Raw genomic sequence first — 24,447 nt, 5'->3', positions numbered from 1 at the left:
GGGCTCCTCTGGGTACTCAAAGAATGTCATTGTCTATTGTTTAATCATTATTTGTAGTGCAAGTCTTATCATGGGGCTCAGAATTACACGAATTACATCATCCCATCTCCAAAAGATTAATCAAAATCTGCCTTTCAAGTATGACCGAAATAGAGCATGATAAATGGCTCAAAACAGGATCCATTTGAGAACTTTGGACACATTATCTTTGGGACCTTCAATTGACATTGTATAACTTTAGTGTACTCTTCTATTCAGGGAGATGCACTGAATCAATGAATGTATTAATGAGCAGGCATAGAGCTCAAGGACACTTCAATAAACAGTGGTGGAAAAAGTACTCAAATGTTTTACTCAAGTAAAAGTATCAATACTGCAATGTAGAAGTACTCTGTTACAAGCAAAAGTCCGGAATTCAAAATGTACTGTAAAAAAGTATTGGTATAAAAAATGTACTTAAAGTACCAAAAGTAAAAGTACTAAAATGTTTGAAAATAGTAGATCTAAAAGCTTACAACACGTCGCGACGCGTTGTGAGCTTGTAGATCTGCTATTTTCAAATAGCCTAAGTATAAAATAGAGCTAAAGTGGTGAATGTATGTTTTATATGATTTATACCTGCAAAGTAACTAGTAACTAAAGTTTTCAAATAATAGTGGAGTAAAAGTACAATATTTGCCTCTGAGATGTAGTAGAAGAGTAGAGTAGAGTAGAAGTATAGACAATTGGAAATACTCCAGTAAAGTAAAAGTACCTCAAAATTGTACTTAAGTACAGTACTTGAGTAAATGTACTTAGTTACTTTCCACCACAGCTAGCTACTATGCATTATGATATGGAGAAGCCATTTGTCTATCTTTGTCTCTGCTCTTATAGGAGGTTAAAGGGCAAGGCGGTTTATTATGAGATCAATGACCCTGCCTGTCTGCTCAGCATTACCCTCCTAAATGCTTCCTAACTACTTGAAACCTGGTGGCTTATTATAGGCCGTTAACTCGGTTACTTCCTTAAAGTTTTAAGTCTCTCTGGTTAAGTCCACCATGGGATTGACCTCTGACCCTGTTTACCTTTCAGCCAGCCTTATTTACTGTCAAGGCTGGAGACACAATTATGTTTCATGTTTCAATTGATGTTCCCTCTCCAAAAGATTCATCAAAATCTAACATGTAACCAGTGGTGTAAAATAGCTAAGTACATTTACTCAAGTACTGTACTTCGCTGGCTGGCTGGTGCGAGCGAGCGAGAGAGAGAGAGAATTGGCAGAGAAAGAAAAGGCCCTCCGTATATTCCCAGAGGTTCTTAGAAAGAGGATATAAACCTGGAGTTAACAGCTTTCTGGGAAACTCTCTAGGACTCGCATGAGAAAGCATCACATGCGTGACTTCAGCTGGGCTGTGTTTTATGTTTTAGCAGTTCATATACCAGCTTAGAAAAACCAAACCTTGTAATGCCAGTGGTGTAAAGTAACTAAGCACATTTACTCAAGTACTGTACTTAAGTACAATCTTGAGGTATTTTTCACTTTAGTGGAGTATATCCAATTTCCAATACTTTTGCTTCTACTCCACTACATCTCAGAGGCAAATATTATACTTTTACTCCACTACAATTGTTTGAAAATTTTAGTTACTAGTTACTTTGCAGATATACATCATTATATTCTAAAACATACATTAACCACTTTAGCCCTATTTTATACATAGGCTATTTGAAAATATCAGATCTACAAGCTCACAACGCGTCGCATCGCGACGTGTTGTGAGCTTTTAGATCTGCTATTTTCAAACATTTTAGTACTTTTACTTTTGGTACTTTAAGTAAATTTCGATAACTATACTTTTGTACTTTTACTCAAGTAACATGTTGAACACAAGCCTTTTACTTGTGACAGAGTATTTTTATATCGTGGTAATGCTACTTTTACTAATGTAAAATATCTGAGTACCTTTTCCACCACTGTGTAATGCAACAAAAAAAGAAACAGGATAGCGTGCCGACCATGTGGCTGCAATGATTCCAGCTGGAGCCATGTGTTGCATGTCTTTCAGCTCTCTACCCCCCTACAATCGTGACGCATTGTGAGCTTGTAGATCTGTTTTCAAATGGCCGAACTGTATATAGGGTTGAAGTGGTTAATGTAGGTTTTGTAATAATAATCAAAATCTATAAAGTAACTAGTAACTAAAGCTTTCAAATAATTGTAGTGGAGTAAAAGTACAACATTAGCCTCTGAGATGTAGTGGAGTACAAGTAAAAGTACTGACATTTGGAAATACTCCAGTAAAGTAAAAAATGCCTCGGTCAAAATTGTATTTCAGTACAGTACTTAAGTAAATGTCCTTCGTTATTTTACACCACTGTTCATTATGTATTTTTGTAAGTTTGGGACCTGGGAAGATACCTGCCCTACACTCCTACGCTACACTTTTTTTTTTTTACTTTACAAAAAGCAAAGAGAAAAAAAATAACTGCTTAAAATAAATAAAAGAGCAAGCCAGCTTTGTATGCATTTAAAAAATGACTTCAACCAAGGCCTTGGGTTTAAATGACCTCAATACACCCATGACATACCCTAACAAAATGCACAGGAACTGCTTTCTTTATCCTTCTGCCCTTCTCATAATAGAAACTGTAAACACTTTTGTAATACACTTTGCAACAATAAACTGTTAAAAAGGAAAATCCACAAGCCCACTATCAATTACCACGTTTCACACAAACACGAGAAAACCTAACCAGACCACCTTAAAAAACTTTGAAACAAACAGAAAGCTGATCTGTGGCTGGGCTGAGCCCAACCGTGATACAGGCTGTTGAGGAATTATTCATACGGTGAGAAGAGTAGCAACCATAAGCACACTGTGGGGCTGTTGGCTGTGTTATGGCTGACCCGGAAAGTGTATTGCATATCAGTGTGAACCTTTCCTCCTCCAGGGATTCCAGGAAAACTGACAAAAGCGGCCCACAGTGAGCAGCACACCCAATCACTTGTGGTGCATTATATCTGATCAAGCCGGCACACACACACACACACACACACTACGGAATGCTAATGTGTTAGGGAATGAGTAGCTGTGTAGATCACTGATAGGCTTTGTGAATGTCATTCATGAAGCCTGCATCTGCAAAAGCACAAACAAAGAATGACTGGATATACGTCTACCTATACGTCTTCTGAAGGCAAAAGTGAGTGAAATATAGTTCCAAAATGTACAATTATGTAAAAAAAATCACACCCTGTGTGAAGTGGGCGGTGTCTTGCTAGCTAATCACAATACTGAATGGAGTCAACCAATCATGTACAAAAGATAAATACATTTATTGAAACACTCTTTATGATGGACGAAACCATAACTTGAAAAAAACAAATTTATGGTTTTTTTCAAGTTATGGTTTCTTATATAGGGCTATGCACATGTGTCATGTGACACTGGCCAATCACAGTCCTGAATAGATTGTGATTGGCCAATCACGGTGCAGGATAATTGTACAAATTTCCAAACCTCACTTATGGGGCCGGTTTCACAGCGCAGGATATTTGTACATTTTTCCAAACCTCACTTATAGGGGCGGTTTCACCGCCCAAAAAACACATGTTTTTAATAATAATAAATTGTAATAATAATAATCATATAAAATGTCAAACAAATCTTTGCCAATTTTTTTTGCCATTTCACAAGTTTTCAAATGTATAAAATGTATACAAATCTTTTGAAAATAGCAGATCTACAAGCTCACAATTGTGAGCTTGTAGATTGGCTATTTTCGGCTATTTTGTTGGAGATCAGCTATTTTCAAATGGACGAAAAACATATATATTTTTAATAATAGTAATAATAACAATCATATAAAATGTCAAATAAATCTTTACCAATATTATGAACTCAATGTTCACTTTGACCAATCGTTCTAAACCTGCACCAGGTTCAGAGTCTCAAAAGGATTTGGAGGATGTAAAATATATATGTCTATGAACAGTAAAAGAAACATTTCTGCCTTCCTTCTTGTTCTTTTAAAGTTACGTTTTCAGTTTTGCTTTTGTGGTGTTAAAAAAAACACTGTCAAGGGTTGGCATCCTCTGAAATGAATGAAAAAGTCTAAGAAAAGGAAAACTCAGCATTCATTTGCTGTCACATGTTGTCACTGGATATTGTGTACATGCACATGTCTGAGGCAGTAGCATTATTACATAGTGTTACTTCAGGGAGATCAGTAACACTAGTCTCCTTTGCTGTGAGGACATTCCTACGGTGTTTTTCACACCGTTGGAATTAACTTGGGGATTAGTCATTTTCTGTGGAAAAACAAACTCGGATCCCTGCAAAAGCAACGACATTGAGTCAGGGACACAAAGAACAATTATTTAAGTTGCACAGATTTTGGAATGAATTTTGGTCAGACATTTGGTCGAATGTCCCGTTTGGATACATTTTTATAAAACAGTAGGCTAGCAAGGAACCAGTGGTGTAAAAAGAACTACAGCTTTTTGCTTAAGTAAAAGTATCAATACTGCAATGTAGAAATACTCTGTTACAAGCAAAAGTCTGGAATTCAAAATGTACTTGAGTAAAAGTACAAAAGTATTGGTATATACAAAATTAGTACTCATCATGCAGAATGTCCCATTTCAAACGTTTTCAAATGTATAAAATGTGTAAAAATCTTTAGAAAATAGCAGATCTGGAAGCTCACAATGTGTCGCATCGCGACGCATTGTGAGCTTGTAGATCGGCTATTTTCAAATGGCCGAAATGTATATAGGGCTGAAGTGGGTAATGTTTTGGAATACTCAAAATCTACAAAAAATTGGAAATACATTTTTTTTTAAATAGTTACTTTACACCACTGCAAGGCACTGAATTTATAATGATGAGGAGGGCTGAGCAATGTATCAGTTTTATTATATTATATTTATCACATACCCAGCTTTTATTTGCTCTAGGTGATAATAAATGACCAGGGGTGGGTAGAGTACTGGAAATCTGTAGTCAAGTACAATTACTCCCATAAAACAAATACTTAAAGGACGACTTCACCCATTTTCAACGTATCTTCATATAAATGGTCCTCACTAATGCTCATTATAATATGGTTGCATTTTATCATGAGCATTAGTGACGATCAATTCTATGAAGACAGGTTGAAAATGGGTGAAGTCGTCCTTTAAGTAAAACATTATGTAGGCATATTCATTATTATAGGGATGCACATGAATATTCACATTTCTGAATATTCGTGGCAGTCTCCAAATTCAATGTTTATATTTCATTATTCAATGTTATGTACAATATACTAATACCATAATAAATTAAATTGATACATTTGAAACTTTTTCAAGTCAAGGACTTGAGTTTTTGAATTTAAAATGTGATTTGAGTTTAAAAAATGTTTTTAGAAAATGTTTGCTTAAAAAAAAAAAAAGAAGTGGTTAAAGTGGTTAAAATAATTGTGACTGTATATTAACTGATTTAGCTGGGGACCCCCGGATCAAAAATCTGTGTAATAATCCAGTGTAATCCCAAGTGTCTTGTATCCAGTCGTATGGAACTCCCAAAATATTGCTTTAAGCTGAAGAAAATGGACTTTTAAACTATAACTAACCGTGACATGCACGAGCGAGGACCATGTCTGGGCGTGCCTCTGGGCTTTAAGCTGGAAGCTCAGTTTGTGCCCACGCGGTGCCCAGGGCGTGTGCGTAATTCGTGCGTGAGACGATTTGAAGATGGATGGATGGATGAATAAGATTATCAACCCATGATTACTCAGGAAGTAGCTTGTTCAGAACTGATACCAGCGGGGTGATAAATTGACCGACACGTCACCATGCTGGGCAAGACCTAGCCGGGTTGAGTGTCTAAACAGAAGTACCGGAATTTGGCGGAAGTACCTACCGCCCAAGGAATTGAAGTTCTGTTAACATTCTCGGTGAATGAAACAAGTGTCGAAAAAGATAGTTTCCGGGGGGAAACACGTACGACAGAAGTCCCGCCCCCTATGGACACTCTCTGCTCTAGCTCGTGACCAGGCTTTTCTCTTCGCAGATGAGTAAAGGCTGGGAACGAGGCTAGCTTTACCAGCGGGTTGACGAGTTTGACCGACACACGTTCACCGGTGGAAGAGCTCCTCTAGAACGGCGGGGTGGGCGTCGACCGCCCGTAGGCTCTGCACCAGCCTGTGCACCGTGGCGGCCTTTCCCTGGGACTGCCTCCATTGGACCAGGCCGGCCAGTGCCTGGCCGTGCGTGCTGTGGACGTGGTCGGCGCGGCAGCGGAACAGCGCCCCCGCTGACAGCCCCAGGTCCAGCAGGAGGGCTTCCCACTCGGGGCCGAGGCGGGAGGCCAGGCGGGAGAACTCCCGGTCCGACGGAACCGTCAGCAGGACCTCTTCTGGAAGGTTCCAGTGGTCTGCAGGGAGATGTATAAAATAAGATCAGTGGTGGAAAAAGTACTCACATTTTTTACTTCAGTAAAGTGTCAATACTGCAATGTAGAAGTAGCTCTTTTACAAGTAAAAGTCCGGAATTCAACATTTACTTACTACAAAAATATTGGTATCAAAATGTACTTAAGAACCAAAAGTAGAAAGTACTCATTATGCAGAATGTCCCATTTCACAAGTTTTCAAATGATATAAAATGTACACAAATATTTTGAAAATAGCCGATCTTCAAATGGACAAAATGTATATAGGGCTGAAGTGGTTAATGTATGTTTTGTAATAATAATCAAAACCTACAAAGTAACTAGTAACTCAAGTTTTCAAATAATTGTAGTGGAGTAAAAGTACAATATTTGCCTCCGAGATGTAGTGGAGTAGAAGTGAAAGTATAGACAATTGGAAATAATCCAGTAAAGTAAAAGTACTTCAAAATTGTACTTCAGTACAGTACTGTACTTGAGTAAAATGTACTTAGTTACTTTACACCACTGCAGGGCACCCCGTCTCTTTTTCAAATTATTGTTTGCTGTATATTGTGACTCCAAATAAAACTATATGGGTGAACTGACAATAAGAATTTAACTGAACTCCCTAGGCTGGTGAGGGGAGTGTAGCGCACAGGATCACTTAGAAAATTGGCACTGGGAGAAAAATAAGGGTTACAAAATCGCGGGATAAAAAAAAAAAAAAAAAAGAAAAAGTTTTAACTGAACTGGACTAAGGAAGGTGCAACGCAGCTACTTCAAAGTTCTGGAGAAAGCCAAATTGAGCTATCATTGAGCTATCATTCCCTTTCAGTGTCAACAAAGTGAGTACGTGTGTTGCAATCCTCTTACGTTGATGGCAGTCATGTTTGTTTGCTTTGCAGGTCTCTGTGACACAAGAGGAAATGTTGGCGTTTGAGTCGGTGAACTGGAATCTCCATACAAAGGGATTTATAAAAGTGTGTGTACACTGGCACTGGGTCTTTTCACCGCACATAACCTGGTCGTGTTGACGTTTTGTCTTGCCTAACCCATTAAGACAGGGAACGCATCTCGTGTCAAGAGAGATTTCTATGGCTATTAAAAAGACAGCAGATCTACAAGACATTTGTAACGCAAATCTTTGCTTCAGGGGATTCTACAAATGTCTTCTAAATCCTAACAGTTTTTTGAAAAAACTTATGTTGCTGTAATATCAGTGGTTCTCAAACTTCCTCATGTCAAGGACCCCCAAAATGATATGTATTTGGCCACGGACCCCCACCTCAAACATTGTTGTTCCAGGGACCCCCAGAAGCACAGATCGGAGTAAAATAAATTTTAAAACATTTTCACGATTTCTCAAAAATTGCAGATATACAAGCTCATAGCACGGCACTCGGTGCCGCGCTAGGAGCTTGTATATCTGCTATTTTTGAATAGCCAAAGCGATCTAAAAGTGTCACCGATTCTTTCCCGGTCTAAATGGGCTAAATATGGTCAACGGCCCGATACTCCATAATAACACCAAGAAAACTATCTATCCGTTTACAACTGTTGTGTAACAGCCCCCAGGCACATGCGCGCGCAAAGGAGCTCTATTCACTGCTGTTCCTGGAAACAAGTTTTATAATAGAGGCGGTGCATGGATGCAGACATTCAATATCACTTCATCCTTCACTCCCTGAGAGCAGCGGGCTGAATAGAAAACAGGCTGCCAGGGACAGCCGCTTGTGAAAAGAGGCATTTCTTTTATAACTTTTCCTTTCAAAACATTTCATCAGTCTACGAAAAGAAGCAACCAGAGCAACTTCCAAGAAGGAGTGCTTACGATATGATAAGCACAATCATAATTCATTGCGACTCAATTTTGATTTACGAAATTATACAGTAGTCAGATTTGGCCCGGAACTTTCTCAACATTTCCTTCAACCATTAATCTTAACCCATTAAAACCGGGAACGCTGTGTAACCACTTTAACCATTATTTTATACTTTTCAAAAATAGCAGATCTTCAAGCTCATGAAAATGTGTGCAAATCTTTGAATATATATATATATATTTATTTTTTTAAAGCGAACATTTTTAACTCAAATCTTTGCTTCTGGGGGGTCCCTGGAACAACATATTTTGAGATGGGGGTCGACGGCCAAATACATATAATTTGGGGGGCCCTTGAAATGTTAAAAGTTTTAGAACCACTGATATTATAGTAACATACGTTTTTTTTTTTTTAACTGTTAAATCCCCAGAGGCAAAGATTTGAGTTACAAATGTTTGATTTAAAATATATATATTGAAAGATTTGCACAGATTTTCATGATGAAAACATGTTTTCCACTTGCTGGGTGAACATATTAGGCAATTTCAAGATGTCTGTGAGTTCAGATAGTCTGTGATGATCTTTCAACCATCCTTTTGTACTTTTTGTACAATACAACTTTTTCACCATAGTTGTATTGTCTAGATGAATTAACTACACATTCATTTAGATGAATAATTACAAATGTCACCAAATTAAACAATTATCCATGTAACTGTTAGGTGGCACATATTTATACAAAACAATGCTAAAAGGATAACCCAGATACGCCCTCAGGGCTCGTTTCCATTAAGGTCTCTCTCTTTCTCAGTGGCTCATGGTAACATCAGATAATTCCCTAGTGCACTCTATTGTGTGGTGCCTTCCTCTGAATAGGCCTAGATATAAAATAACCATTTAAAATCTCCACATATTCCAGCTCAAGCTCGGGAGCTCAGGTTTTTCAGTTTTTGCCAAGCAGTTGAAAACAGCCATTCTGGGGGCATTGAGGGCACTGGTAATGAAGCACTGTTTGGTTCGTTTTACCAGCCTTGGGGAACTATGTGGTGTTGACTTGGCTCACACTGTCCTTGGAGGTTCACAAAGAACTAGTGAGCTCACAGTGATGAACTTTGTCCAGCTCAATACATCCAGTACCATTTATTATGAGAGCGCTGCTGCGGCCAAACATTGTGTATCACAGGTGACTCATGCCCGCTCGCCTCGTTTAAAAACGGCAATTTAAAGAAGTTATTTAAATTAATAAGACGTTATTTTAACGTCAGGGGATATTAAAAAAATCTTGGAATAAATTCCTTACCAAAAAAAATCTTCACCAATGTGTTTGTAAAGGTGTCTAGTAATACATCTCAAAGACTGAAATGCAGTTTCCCTAGGAGAATCTTTGACAGCTCCTTAAAGTTGGGGTACCCACCATAACCTTGGTTAAAAAAAAATCCCCCAAAAAATCAAAATTTAATTCTGTTTTAAGTAGCACGTGAGGGGTCAAACAAGGGTGTTTTTATGATTCTGAATCCATTGCAAGCATTTGTTTTGCACCAAAACCACTCCTTGGGCTAAAAACGGCCCAATCTCAATGGGCTTTTTACACAAAAAGTATACCTGGAAAAGGATGGCTATGGCCGTTTTTAGCCCAAGGAGTGGTTTTGGTGAAAAACAAATGCTTTTTTTGGGTTTTTTTTTTTTTTAACCAAGGTTATGGTGGGTACCCCAACTTTAAGGAGCTGTCAAAAATTCTCCTAGGGAAACTGCATTTCAGTCTTTGTGAGATGTGTTACTAGACACCTTTACAAACACATTGGTGAAGATTTTTTTTTGGTAAGGAATTTATTACAAGATTGGAAAATGTTCTGCTAATATCCCCTGACTATAGAGCTTGTTAATACAATATAACTAGTCACATCTGCAGTGGTTGGAGGTGGACTCCCTGTGCTTCCATTGAGAAGACACTTGTATTGGGTAGGACACCTCTGCACGCAAAGCACATTGAATTGCCTATAGTTGTTGAAATGTCCCGTATACAAATAAACTTGAGCGTTAAGACATTTGGTCTGTAGGAGTCCCAGGTACAATGCAGGTACAGTTAGGCAAGGCTAAAGACACAACCAGAGTGTCTCTCTGAGGCGCTCTCCTCATGGTCAAATGTTCATACTGGTGCTGAATTTGAATGTGGTATTCGTAAATGATGTGTTGAAAACTCTTGAACTTATAGGTGTGCACCGTGCCATTTCTTTTGCAAACTGTTAATAAAGTATTGAATCAGTCAATAAAAAATCATGCACCATGAATTGACATGTATTTGCCCAAAGGCTAAAATTGCAACCACAAAATCAGAGATTAGAGAGTGATGCACAAATGTATAAAATATTGTGTCCGTCCTTATTACTTTTAATAGTGATCATAAAGCTGTAGTTAAATGCTTACTTGGTTCATCGAAAACTAAAAAAGTGCGCTCCTCGGAGCACAGATCCCCGCCAGGCTGGGTTGCCTATCCAGGGCTGTGTTGCGACCTGTTATAGCGCCACCATGAGGCCGATTTGAATTTGGGCTGACCGTTCTTCCTTGGCCTACTGGGAGTCTGCATGCAAAGTTTCATGGTTTTGTTCCGACGGATACATCTTGATGTAGTAGCAAAAAGTTTGTTTTGACAAAAAAATTGAAAATTGAAGACGATATTTTACGCTCTTTTTGATAAATACATTTTATTTGATAAGGTCCTTCAAACATTTCAAAATGTAGACAAAAAAATAACACTCGGATAAAACATGCCCATTTCTTTCTATGTGCCTTCTGAAGGTTTGCAAGAACAAAACACATACATCAACAAATAAATACTATTTGTGTTTGTGTGGAAAGGGGAATGAGTGACCAATGTCAGTTGTTTTCTGAAACGTCATGATGACACGTCCTGTTGTCATGACATCTAGCACACATACAATAGCACTTCAAACCTCCCAGACCAAAAAACAAGGCACCTGTGCTTTGCATAAACACTCTATGAAAGGTGTTGTCCTGGCAGGCTGTCGTCTGATTGGACAAATCCACCCTCCGCCGCCCCGCCACAAAAAAAAACAAAAAGAGTTTGACGTGGCAACTGCCAGTGGTGGAAAAAGTACTGAAATGTTTTACTTAAGTAAAAGTATCGATACTGCAATGTAGAAAATAAATACATTGCAGTATCGCAATAGCAGATCTACAAGCTCACAACGCGTCGCATGAGCTTGTAGATCGGCTATCTTCAAATAGCCCAGGTATAAAATAAGGCTAAAGTGGTTAATGTTTTATAATGTTATAATTTATATCTGCAAAGTAACTAGTAGCTAAAGTGTTCAAATAATTGTAGTGGAGTAAAAGTACAATATTCGCCTAGTAGTGGAGTAGAAGTAAAAGTATAGACAATTGGAAAATACTCCTGTAAAGTAAAAAATACCTCAAAATTGTACTTAAGTACAGTACTTGAGTAAATGTACTTAGTTACTTTACACCACTGGCAACTGCACGTGACTAGGTTTAAGCTGTGGGCCGCTGAGTCAGGAGTCTGAAATAACATGTTCTCCGTCTCATGCCAAGGTTTCTGGTGAAACCGGCCAACCAAAAGACTTGTTTGGTGAACTAGTTCCTCGAACAATGGGCAACAGACTGCTGAAAATAATGGCCGAGCAGCAGGAAGAGAATACTTTGCTTTCTCCAGAAAGCACTTCTGGCAAAACAGGAGGCTTTTCTAAGAACTGGCTCTTTACAAGGAGGAAGAAAGCGGTGCGGGCGGTCCACCCTCTCTCGTCTCTTTTCTTTCTCTCTTTATGGATGCAAACAGGCCAACGTATGAAGTTGAACAGATAACACACAAACACTGGACTCCTTTAAAGCAGGGCTTGGGATCTAGCCTTCAAAAAAATAAGACCACGGGTCTATCAAGCTCCTGTGTTAAACCTGAAAAAAAAGAAAGAGCCCCCATCAGAGCTTAAGTTGACCAGAAAGAAAAACGAGCCCTCTTTTGGAACTGACAATATGAATGCAAAAAAAACTCCCTTTTCTGTTGGCCAACTTTTTGGTCCACTTTAAACACTTAAGCCCCATATGTTGACCAGCGTCCCCCAGGGGTATAATACTTGGTCCCCTTCTTTTTAGGGATCAGTTCTAATTTTGTTGACTAAGACTAAAAGACTAAGATTTTGATATTTAGTCAACTAAGACTAAACTATTTCAGAAGACTAAAATAGGACTAAAACTGAATGGTGTGTTATTCAAAGGACTAAGACTAAATCCGAATTTGCTGTCAAAATGAACACTGTTAGGGATCATACGCCAAGCCAAGCTTGTAGATCGGCGAATGTGTGGCTATTATAACATGCGCAGAATAGGGATGATAGGGTTCATGAGCTTGGGCCAAGAAGGCATCTGTGTCATTTTAGATTTCACACACACACACACCCACACCCACACACACACACACACACACACACACACACAAGCCAAAGAAATCTAAAAATGACACAGATGTTCCTTCTGCAGCTCTCGTCTTCTTGGCAAAGGGACTACAGGATCAGTAGGATGTCATCAGCTCAAATCAGCTCATTACATCTCACTAAGTCAAGTCTCTGAACCTTTCTAATGGGAGCCCTGAGCCATTGCCATTGTTCGGTTCTTTGCATCTCGGCAAGTTTTTTTCTGCGGAGCTAACAGGAACAAGCTCCTCCTGCCAAGATTCCTGGAAAGCAGGCGGCAGGCAATAAAATAAAAAAGGGAGGGTGGTGGGGCCTGGTCTTGGTGATGAATGCCAGAAAAACAAGCACATGGCCCTGCCTGCTCCAACATGAATTTATGGCACAAAAAAATGTCGGCACAGCTCGGCACTCTCTCGCCCTGCAGTTCCTCCACCCACTGCAACAATGAGACCACATTCTCAAGTTTCCCGCACACAAAGTTAAAATCCTCAGTGTTCATTTAACTCAAAAGGGGGCACAAAATGGAACCAAATGGACTTGAACCCTCTAACCCCTTGATCCCTCTAGACTTAGTAAATTGAACCAGAGTTGTCTCTGTAGTGTACACGGACCACCTATTTCCATCTACAACAAATCTATTCACCAAAAATAGCCTATCGACAAGCATTGTGAGCTTGTAGATCAGCTATTTTTGGCTAACATGAATTATCCACTTTAGCCCAATTTTATACCTAGGCTATTTGATAATCAAAATTGTGAGTTTGTAGATCTGCTATTGTCAAACATTTTAGTACTTTTACTTTAAGTACATTTTGATACTAATACTTTTGTACTTTTACTCAAGTAACATTTTGAACGCAGGCCTTTTACTTGTTACAGAGTATTTTTATATTGTGGTATTGCTTTTACTTAAGTAAAATATCTGAGTACTTCTTCCACCACTGACTTAAACACACTGAACACTAGACCTTAGTGTGTCTCTACATAATAAACACTTTATCTTGGTCTGTTGACCATACCGGCAATTTGAGACGCTTTATAACTGCCACGGTCAACTTGTGCGACTCACACCCGGGTTGTTGATTGTAGGGAAGTGTTACATAATGCTCAAAACAGTTTATACTGGAAAGAGCTGCTGACCAGGTCACCAAAAATGCAACCTGCCTCTTTTAGGGAGGGGGATTAATAATGTGTTTATTTATTCATTTAATATTTCTGTTAGAGTTAAACGGAAGTGAATGTCAAAGTTTGGCAACAAATGTATCTTTGATAAAAGTACTATCTTTTGGACTGTGTGTGTGTGTGTGTGTGTGTGTGTGTGTGTGTGTGTGTGTGTGTGTGTGTGTGTGTGTGTGTGTGTGTGTGTGTGTGTGTGTGTAAAAAACGGGAGTTGTCTCAGGGCTATGTTCACACGCCTGATGCTATTAACACATTATGTGCCAAAACCGTAAATATACGGTTTTGCAAATACACCCTTGGAGTGCCAGAAAGCAAAAAAACGTAAATATACGTTTTTTTTTGTTTTTCCACAAGGGGGGGGCTAGCGCAGCCCTGGAATCACCCATGAACACTCTAAGAAGTAAGGGACAGATGGATCACCGTGCCAAAAAATCTGGCTCCCATCCGCTTCCATTCTATCCCCTTGCTAAAAACCTCTGTATCTCCTTAACTTTTTACAGTGGGCAAAACGAGTCATTCTCGATGCGCGATCGCTCTGCAATGGTGACTCGCATGAGACATGTTGTTGTTCCAGGCTTTAGCCAGGACCATCGCGCACCCTTCACACATGCATTGTTTTTCATGGATTGCTCGTTGTGGAGTCTACAGCTTTTTTTTTTAGTACAGTGCAGCGCAATCGGTTATTATAAAATTCGGGCACCCAATGTGTTAATAGCGCTTTACACATAGATTGTGCATTACATTCACCCAGTCACACACACATTCACACACCGATGGCGGAGGAAGCCATGCAAGGCACCAACCTGCTCATCGGGAGCAATTAGGGGTTCAGCGTCTTTCTCAAGGAGACTTCGACAGTAACTCTTGTGGGGGAGCCCGGGATCGAACTGGTAACCTCACGGTTTCCATCCGGCCGCTCTACCGGCCACTCTGCCCCCTGAGCCACTGCCGCCCCTGTCTCTTCTAAGCGATAAGTGCAGACGAGAAAACAGCAAAATCTTAAATACAAAAAACTCACTTAATCATCATGATGACCTCACTGTAAAACAAGTGTGTATGATGGTGTACAGTGGTGGAAGTGGTTTTATAGGTGGGCGGTGCTTCATGCCAGGATGAGGGCAAAGTGCGGAGCACCAAATTTACTCGCAATTTATAATCTGTCACACGATGATAAAATAACCGATTTACAAGCTCACAGCGCGTTCGTCGTGAGCTTATGTCAGTTATTAGCACAGCAATATTTTCAGCATGCTGTCGTACAATGAAGTAAATCATAAATGAGCCCCTAAATGACCCTTCCTGACTGGATAACATTAACGCCACAACTTCTGTCTCTGTACCTTAGCCTATGCTTCAGCAAAAAAAAAAAAAAAAAAAAAAAAGGCCTGGTTTTACAATGCCACTACAATAAACATTTATAACAGTCAGCACTGTTTAGAGATTTCTAAACTACTGCGCATTATGATTTATCTAGTACTGAAAAGTCCTAACTATTCATCTAGTTATAGATATATATATAAAAACTCTTATGAAATTGATCTCACCCTCTCGACTCATTGTTTTACAATACAATACCTTGGTTTTTCTTTGTTTTGGGACTTGTTTTGATGTGTGTTTTTGATTGTAAAAGCACTTTGTAAACAAATAATATTGTCTAGTAAAATATACAGTATCAGCACAATTATAATTTATTATTATACACTTTATTGAGACTTGAATGGAAGCAGAATGTTATATACTCATATTTTGTACTTAAGTAAAAGTATCAAAACTGCAATGTAGAAATACTCTGTTACAAGTAAAAGTCCGGAATAAAAAATGTACTTGAGTAAAAGTACAAAAGTATTGGTATATAAATGTACTTAAAAGTACCAAAAGTAGAAAGTACTCATTATGCAGAATGTCCCATTTCACAAGTTTTCAAATGTATAAAATATATAAAAATCTTTTGAAAATAGCAGATCTACAAGCTCACAATGCGTCGCATCACGACGCATTGTGAGCTTGTAGATCTGCTATTTTCAAATGGCCGAAATGTTTATAGTGCTGAAGTGGTTAATGTATGTTATGTAATGATAATCAAAATCTGCAAAGTAACTAGTAACTAAAGTTTTCAAATAATTGTAGTGGAGTAAAAGTACAATATTTGCCTCTGAGATCTGTAGTGGAGTAGAAGTAAAAGTACTGAAAACTGGAAATACTCGTAAAAATAATACCTCGAAATTGTACTTAAGTACAGTACTTGAGTAAATGTTACTTTACACCACTGGAAGCACAGTCCACAGGACCTGGGCTGAGAAAAAGGTTGGGGGGGGTTGAAAAATCCAGCACCGTTTCCAGGGTAACAAGGCATTTTGTTCAACTCTAGCAATGAATACAACTGTTATGTAAGATGACCAGCTAGGTGCCGTCTGAAATTTGGGATCATTTGATTTTAAGCCAGTGGTTCTCAAAGTGGGGTCTGGGGACCTCCAGGGGTCCTTGGGGGGGTTCCAGCAAAAATGAGCTAATATAGCATCAATATCAGTTTAACCACTTTAACTCTTTATACTTCGGCTATTTGAAAATAGCAGATTTGGTCGTAATGTGACACGTTGTGAGCTTGTAGATCTGCAATTTTTTGGGGGAATATTTTTTAAACAATTTAACAACACAAATGTGGTATATCTTAGCCTAATGGCACAAACTATTTTCAGATGGGGGTCCGGGGCCAAGTACACATTAATTCGGGGGTCCTTGACATGAAAACATTTGAGAACCACTGTTCTAAGTAAGCCATGCTCAGAAATTGTGCGGACAAGAAACAGAATATCACAGAGAGAAAACATTATTCAATCCATTAAGACCGGAAACGCATCTGTGTCATTTTAAGATTTCTTTGGCTATTCAAAAATAGCAGATCTACGAGCTCGTAGCTATGAGCTTGTAGATCTACTATTTAAAAAATATATATTTTTGTGCACATTTTTAATGTATGTACTGTATATATGTTTTAAAGCGAACATCATTAACTCAAATCTTTGCTTCTGGGGGGTCCCTGGAACAAAATATTTTGAGATGTGGGGGTCCGTGGCCAAAAACATGTCATGTTGGGGGTCCTTGACTTGAAAAACTTTGAGAACCGCTGATATTACAGCAACATACGTTTTTAAAAAAAGACCAGGAGACCTGGTTCTGCCAGACCCAGAATGAAGTTAAGTCTGGCAGCTTTACTTAATTACATACTTGTGACATAATAATGATGTCATGAATAGTTCGTGACGAAAGGGGACGAAAAGGGGACAGACTTTTGAATGGCCGGGCTTCGCACGACGTGTGTCCCTTCTTCAGACTTTTTTGGGGGACAGATTTTTTTTTGGCTGGGGCCGGAGGACAAAGTGACAGACTTTTTTTTGGCTGGGGCCGGAGGACAAAGTGACCATGCCCATGTATGGACGAAACAGGTACAAAGCCTCATGTAAGCCCGACCCCCTTGGGTCTGGCAAAAAAGAGAAAAAATTGGATTTAGAAGACATTTTGTCAAATGTTTGACAATGCTTGACATTTGTCAAATGACAAATGTTTGCTTTAAAAATATATACATTCAAAGATGTGCAAACATTTTTACGTTTTTCTGAAAAATAGCAGATCTACAAGCTCTATGAGCTTGTATATCAGCTATTTTTGAACAGCCATAAGACATCTAAAATGACAGAGATGCGTTCCCGAGTTGAATGGAGTTAATATGTGAGATGTTAGTTGTTATCAAATACCTGAGGCCGCATGCGTGTGCCTCTGTTGTTTTGAATGGGCGCTACTCTGTCTATACAAACACTCTGTGGCAGCGAGCCAAGGCCAAAGAGAGCATGATTTTATAGTGAGGTCACTGGCCACGAATTCAAACATGCAGAATAACAAGAGTTGTTTTGAAAACTCTTGAATGGGAGGGAGAAAGACGTGGCGTGTTTCACCGGCTTTCAGCAAACATGGGAGGGAGCGCCGTCATTCCCCATGTTTTGCTACATGTGTTGATGGAGAGCCTTTTATGGGTTTTTCCCGCTGTACAGCACAAGTGGAGAAAAAGAAGGCCAACAGACATGCAACCCATAGGTGGACACAGGTGGGTCTTCAACTGGATTCTACTTCAGGTCATTGCAGTGATGTGGTACGGTTAGGGCTGTCACGATTACAAATTTAAGTTGACGATTAATTGTCACTCAAATAACAATTAATCGATTAATGCGATTAACGATTTAATTGTGGTTTTGACATTGAACATTGGAACATATGAAGCCTTTTAGGCTTCGTTATAAAAATGTGCACAGGGCTGATATGACAAATAACTGAAATACACAAAGAAATTATTGACATATTTAATCATTTTTATTCATGTAAAAATATCAGAAATAGCTGATCTACAAGCTTACAACACGAAAGTGACGCATTGTAAGCTTGTAGATCAGCTATTTCTGCTATTTTCTATATTTGAAAATGTGTGAAAATCTTTCAACATGGAAACGATTATGCAAAAATAATTCTGATTATCTCAAATAATTGCGATTAGATCATTATGTAACAATTGTGACAGGCAAAGGTACGGTGCTAACTTGGTGGCCTAGGGCTGGGCATTAGAAGGACATTCTAAGGCGTGAAGGGGGCCGTGATTTTTCCATTACTTTTTTCATTTATTTTTTATATCATATTTTTTATGTTTATTTTATTTGAAAGTGAAATATCCCTTTAAGCGGTTAGTCAGACTTATCAATTTAGTCGATTATAAAAAAATCTATTAGACATGTTTCATGTTGATTCTTGATGATATATATGAAAGGAATTATCCCCAAAAAACCTTGCTTCTGGATTGTCTTAAGATTAAGTCGGTTGTTGGTTTGGATATATTTGGGGTTAATTACCCAGTCCTGTTGACCCATATGATGGAAGGTTGGAAGCATCTCAACACTTACTGCCAAAACAAGACACAGCAGAACAAGTTCAAGGTGCAACTTGAGTTGACTGTTTCCGTCTTAGGGAAACAAGACAAGAATGTGCCATTTTATCAAAATGTCTATTGTGTTAAAGGAGAATTCCGGACATTTTAAGTGTTATCTTTGATGTGTCGTTACTCACCTACCGACGTAAACAGTGGCATTGTTTATTTCCAGATATTCCCCTGTCGTCATATTTTCAACCTCCTCCGTTGTCATAATGGGAGCGCGTGTCATAGGGAAATTCGTCTATTATAACCGATGCAAAGTTATTTTTTTCTCTACTACTACTCATTGTGGAGTCTGATGATAGTCAAACATGCAGTGAAAGTTCCTGAGAGGCTACCGCTAATGACGAACGAGCTAACGCTAGTTGCTTGTTTCTCAACATGGCAACACCAAGTTGCCAGGTTCTGGGAGAGAAACAAGCAACTAGCGTTAGCTCGTTCGTCATTAGCGGTAGCCTCTCAGGAACTTTCACTGCATGTTTGACTATCATCAGACTCCACAATGAGTAGTAGTAGAGAAAAAAATAACTTTGCATCGGTTATAATAGACGAATTTCCCTATGACACGCGCTCCCATTATGACAACGGAGGAGGTTGAAAATATGACGACAGGGGAATATCTGGAAATAAACAATGCCACTGTTTACGTCGGTAGGTGAGTAACGACACATCAAAGATAACACTTAAAATGTCCGGAATTCTCCTTTAACATTAGTCTTAGCTGAGACTGACTATTTACATAACCGGTGTGTTGTAATAAAAACCTGTGGGATTTTATTTGAAACAAAAGACTTCTCTATCAGTTGAGTCTCAAGATAATTGCATCAGATGGTCTTCTTTATCTGATAAAGATGATGGGCCTTATGAAATCTACAGCAGTGGTTCTCAACCTTTTCAGGCCGCTTAACTGGGGACCATCCAAAATAATCATATTTGAACTGGGGACCTCCCAAAATAATCATATTTGAACTGGGGACCTCCCAAAATAATCATATTTGAACTGGGGGGACCCCCCAAAATAATCATATTTGAACTGGGGACCTCCCAAAATAATCATATTTGAACTGGGGACCTCCCAAAATAATCATATTTGAACTGGGGGGACCCCCCAAAATAATCATATTTGAACTGGGGACCTCCCAAAATAATCATATTTGAACTGGGGGGACCCCCCAAAATAATCATAGGCCTTTATGAACTGGTGACCCCCCAAAATGATCATATTTGAGTTGAGGCATTAGTTTGACTCGGTTCCACAGATAAAAATTGTGAAAATAGCTGATCTACAAGCTCACAACGGCTAGCGTTGTGAGACGTTGTGAGCTTGTAGATCTGCTATTTACATTTTATTTTGCCTCTTTCTTATATCATTTGGCCAATGTTTGACTATTTTTTATAGTATAGTTTGTTGATTACTTTAGATGCAGTGATGGTCTTTTTTCATTTCTTTTTTCTCTTTTCTTCTTCTTTTTTTTGGTATTAAAAGTCTTAAGTCCTTAAATTATCACTTCACTGTCATCTGGGGACCCCCCCCCCCCCCCCCCCCAAAAAAAAAATCATGTGGGGACCCCCCTGGGGATCCCGACCCACCGGTTGAGAACCACTGATCTACAGCACAGTAAGTTTGACCAGGAGGAGACATTTGACAGTTTTCAGTGATTCTTTCATATAAATAAATAACCACATCTTCCAGAAATTTAAAACGTTTTTCATGGGTGAAAGTTTTAGCACTTGTGCAGGAAACCGGGTTCAAATCCAGGGTAGAAGAGGAAAGTTACAGAGTGCAGCTTCAAGTAAATGTTTTGAGTACCGGTATCTGTACTTGGAAAAAAAATATTTGTGGGTACTTGACTTTCACTCCACTACATTTCAAAGGCAAATATTGCACATTTGACTCCACTATATGTCTAGAAGGAAGGAAAAGGTACATTGTGACAGCTTATGCCTTTCTACAAAATGTCTGTTTTTAGAATGTCTTCTAAAAACAGTTTTTTGAAAAAACTTATGTCACTATGTCAGTGGTTCTCAAACTTTTTCACGTCAAGGACCCCCAAAATGTATATGTATTTGGCCAAGGACCCCCATCTCAAAATATTTTGTTCCAGGGACCCCCCAGAAGCAAAGATCTGAGTTACAAATGTTTGCTTGAAAAAAATATATATTCAAAGATTTGCACACGATTTTTACGATTTCTCAAAAATAGCAGATCTACAAGCTCGTAGTGCGGCACTCGGTACCGCGCTACGAGCTTGTAGATCGGCTATTTTTGAATAGCCAAAGTGTAGAATACTGCTTTTTAGCTCAAACGCTTCGCAAGGCCATTTTGACCGAGCAACTTTCACTTTGTAGCTGAGTAATATTTGACCAGGAGTATCTACATTAGAGTCAGAATTTATTGAGAGAATGGCCCTTAACCCTTTGAGACCGGGAACGCATGCTGTGTCAATATATATTTTTAAAGCGAACATTTGTAACTCTTTGTAAATCTTTACTTCTGGGGGGGGTCCCTGGAACAAAATATTTTAATGTGGGGGTCCGCGTCCGAATGCATATAATTTTGGGGGTCCTTGACATGAAAAACGTTTGAGAACCACTGATATTATAACATAACATATCAATTATAATTATGTTTTTCAAATCGGATTTAGGCATTTGTAGAATCACCAGAAGCAAAGATTTGAGTCACAAATGTTCGCTTTTAAAGAATCTATATTCAAAGATTTGCACACATTTTCAAGATTTTTCAAAAATAGCAGATCTACAAGCTATGAGCTTCTATTTTTGAATAGCCAAAGAAATGTAAAATGACACCGATGCATTCCCGGTCTTAATGGATTAAGATGCATTCAGCGGCTCATTATCGAGGGAGTCCTATGAATAAAATATTGTTACATGCGGTACAAATACACAATTACACACGTACAAATGGCTTGCTCACCCTCTCCCACCCACAACCCCAGCCCTCAATGGTTTCTCAACAAGAATGGAAAACAATGCTATACACTCAGTGGTCGGCAACCTTTTTGACATGAAGTGCCATTTTTTTTTTTTTTCTTGATAGAAAAGCAAATTCAGCAAATTTTGATATAGTCTTTTGAATAACACTTTTTAGTTTTAGTCCAATTATATCAGTGGTTCTAAAACTTTTTCATGTCAAGGACCACATATTAGCCTGCGGACCCCCATTTGAAAAGTTAAGCCAAAGGATCCCCATAAGAGACGATTTTTACGTCTCTGGCAGTGATTCTCAACCATTTTAATTTCAAGGTTTGACATGCATTAGGGCTACAGACCCCCGCTTAATGGCATTTCTATCTCTGGGACCCCAATTATTTATATTGTAAAATCAATGTTAATTTAACTCAGAGAGTGTAGAAATGGAATGAAATGGACCCGACAGGGTCCATTTCATTCCATTTCTACACTCTCTGAGTTGCAGACCCATAAGGGTCCATTTGGTTCCTAACTATCTATCATTTAGCTGGGGACCCCCTGGAACTCTCTCGAGGACCCCTGAGGCCCCCCGGACCCCACTTTGAGAAACACTGCATTATTGCGAACGCAGCGGAAGGAGGCGCGCCGAAGGCGCGCCTCCGCGCAAGTGGAGCTTACTATGAAACCGTGCTCGGGTTGTGTCTCTGTCTGTGTCTCCGTGTGCACTGCCTGTGTGCAGCTCCTCTGAGATAAGTAAATGTCCAATTTAGACGTACAATACATCAAATGAAAGGTCTTTGAAAACTGAACACACCTGTCAAGGTTGCGTTTAAGCCCCGGAAGCCACGCCCCGGAGAAGGCTCCTAAAAACTCCCCATTGAAACCCCATGTTAAATGAAAAGTGCCCGAATCGCTCCGAAACTTTTTCTACCCCCCCTAAGTGGGGGTCTACGAACAAATACTTCGGGCTCGGATTTTGGCTCCGCCCCCCGGAAGTGGGTGAAACAGGCACATCAAACACTTTGTTGAATTGTTCAAAAACATTCAAAGTTTTTTTTTTGTGAATTTGTATTTTTCTAAGATGCTCCTTTTAACGCAGATTTTTTTTGTATTTATTTTGTATTTTTTCATTGGTTACTTTTTTTTAAACTTTTTTTTTTCATTATTTTTTTATTTTTTTGGCGTTCGCTTCCCGCGTTCGCGCGTCTTACTTGTATTACATTTATACTGTGTTCACTGTGTGGATCTCCCCCCCTTTTCCTCAACAAAACAAAACTAAGTCTCACCTGTGGAGGCCTCCTGGCCACTGATCTCTAGTGCCTTTAGGTCCTGTACCAGGGTGTTCTTGACCCAGATGAACTCCTCCTCCAGGGACCGCAGGAAGGCGTCCCAGGCCCGGGGACCCCTGGCCGGCAGGAGGTCCAGCAGCCGCAGGGCTCTGCTCCTGCTGGTGGGGATGGACTGGATCTCCTCCACGTGATCCTGTGTGAGGATGCCCTCCTGGTACAGGAAGTGAACCACGGTGTCGCTCGCCCCGATCTGGTCCGACAGATCCAGCCTGCGTCTCCTGAGGATCTCCCTGTGCACCGGATCCATCACCAGAGGATCTCTCTGTGCACCGGATCCATCACCAGAGGAATGAGGATCTGATAATGATCAATGATAACGATAATGATCAATAGTCTGCACTAACTGTCTGTCTGTGTGTCTACACTGTCTGTCTGTCTGTCTGTCTGTCTGTCTGCACTAACTGTCTGTCTGTCTGCACTAACTGTCAGTCAGTCAGTCAGTCAGTCAGTCAGTCAGTCAGTCTGTCTGTGGCACTAATTGTCTGTCTGTCTGTCTGTCTGTCTGTCAGTCTGTGTGTCTGTATGTGTGTCTGTCTATCTGTCTGTGGCACTAATTGTCTGTCTGTCTGTCTGTCTGTCTGTCTGTCAGTCTGTGTGTCTGTATGTGTGTCTGTCTGTCTTCACTAACTGACTGTCTGACTGTCTGTCTGTCTGTCTGTCTGTCTGTCTGTCTAAAATAGCAGATCTACAAGCTCAAGTTGTGAGCTTGTAGATCTGCTATTTTCATATAGCCAAAGTATATACAGGGCTGAAGTGGTTAATGCATGTTTATAATTATTATTAATCCATATCAACAAAATAACTAGTAACTAAAGTTAATTGTAGTGGAGTAAAAGTACAATATGCAGGCATGCAAACAGCCCCGAGATGAAAAAGGTGACAACATGTTGTTTTCTTTCGGGTTAGGTGTCACACAATTGCCCTATTTGGGTTCAAAAAGGTGACTGTAGCTGAAAAGTGACACTTTTGCATGTCTGAATATGTGCCTCTGAGATGTAGTGGAGTAGAAGTAAAAGTATTGAAAATTGAAAATACTCTCCAGTAAAGTAAAAAGAAATACCTCAAAATTGTACTCACGCTAGAAATCTGCATGATTTGCTACCTGCATGGGGCAGTACTTGAGTACATGTACTTAGTTACTTTCCACCACTGTCCATGAGAAGAATTGCACGTTTATATTATAACTTGTAGCTTCATCATCAGAGAGCCGATCATACGAGATAAACGAGCTTTATATCCGAAATCCCGTCGCTTATAATAATAATCATATTAATCATATAGATCATGTAATAATCACTTTTTCGTGTCGCCGTTTAATTCATGTTAAAAACAGCAGGGGAGTAA

The 24,447-nt window shown here is 39.3% G+C and overlaps 2 protein-coding genes across 2 annotated transcripts in view; both read right to left on the bottom strand.

The window, feature by feature from the left end:
* The window catches only part of socs2 (suppressor of cytokine signaling 2), a 267,878-nt gene that overhangs the window by 223,864 nt on the left and 19,567 nt on the right, over positions 1-24,447 (bottom strand). The gene's annotated exons all lie outside the window — the stretch shown is intronic.
* On the bottom strand, positions 3,411-24,428 carry cradd (CARD and death domain containing adaptor protein). Its single transcript, XM_080420839.1, has 3 exons — positions 24,181-24,428; positions 23,041-23,400; positions 3,411-6,404 (listed from the first exon to the last, which is right to left on the bottom strand). Exons 2-3 carry the CDS (start codon positions 23,348-23,350, stop codon positions 6,106-6,108), a joined length of 609 nt encoding a protein of 202 aa, XP_080276965.1. The 5' UTR covers positions 23,351-23,400; positions 24,181-24,428; the 3' UTR covers positions 3,411-6,105.

Source organism: Gymnoscopelus braueri (assembly GCF_963280865.1).
Source record: "Gymnoscopelus braueri genome assembly, chromosome: 23".
Classification (NCBI taxonomy): Eukaryota; Metazoa; Chordata; class Actinopteri; order Myctophiformes; family Myctophidae; genus Gymnoscopelus; species Gymnoscopelus braueri.
The sequence above is the reverse complement of the archived record's forward strand: the minus strand, read 5'-3'. Positions and strand labels throughout refer to the sequence as shown.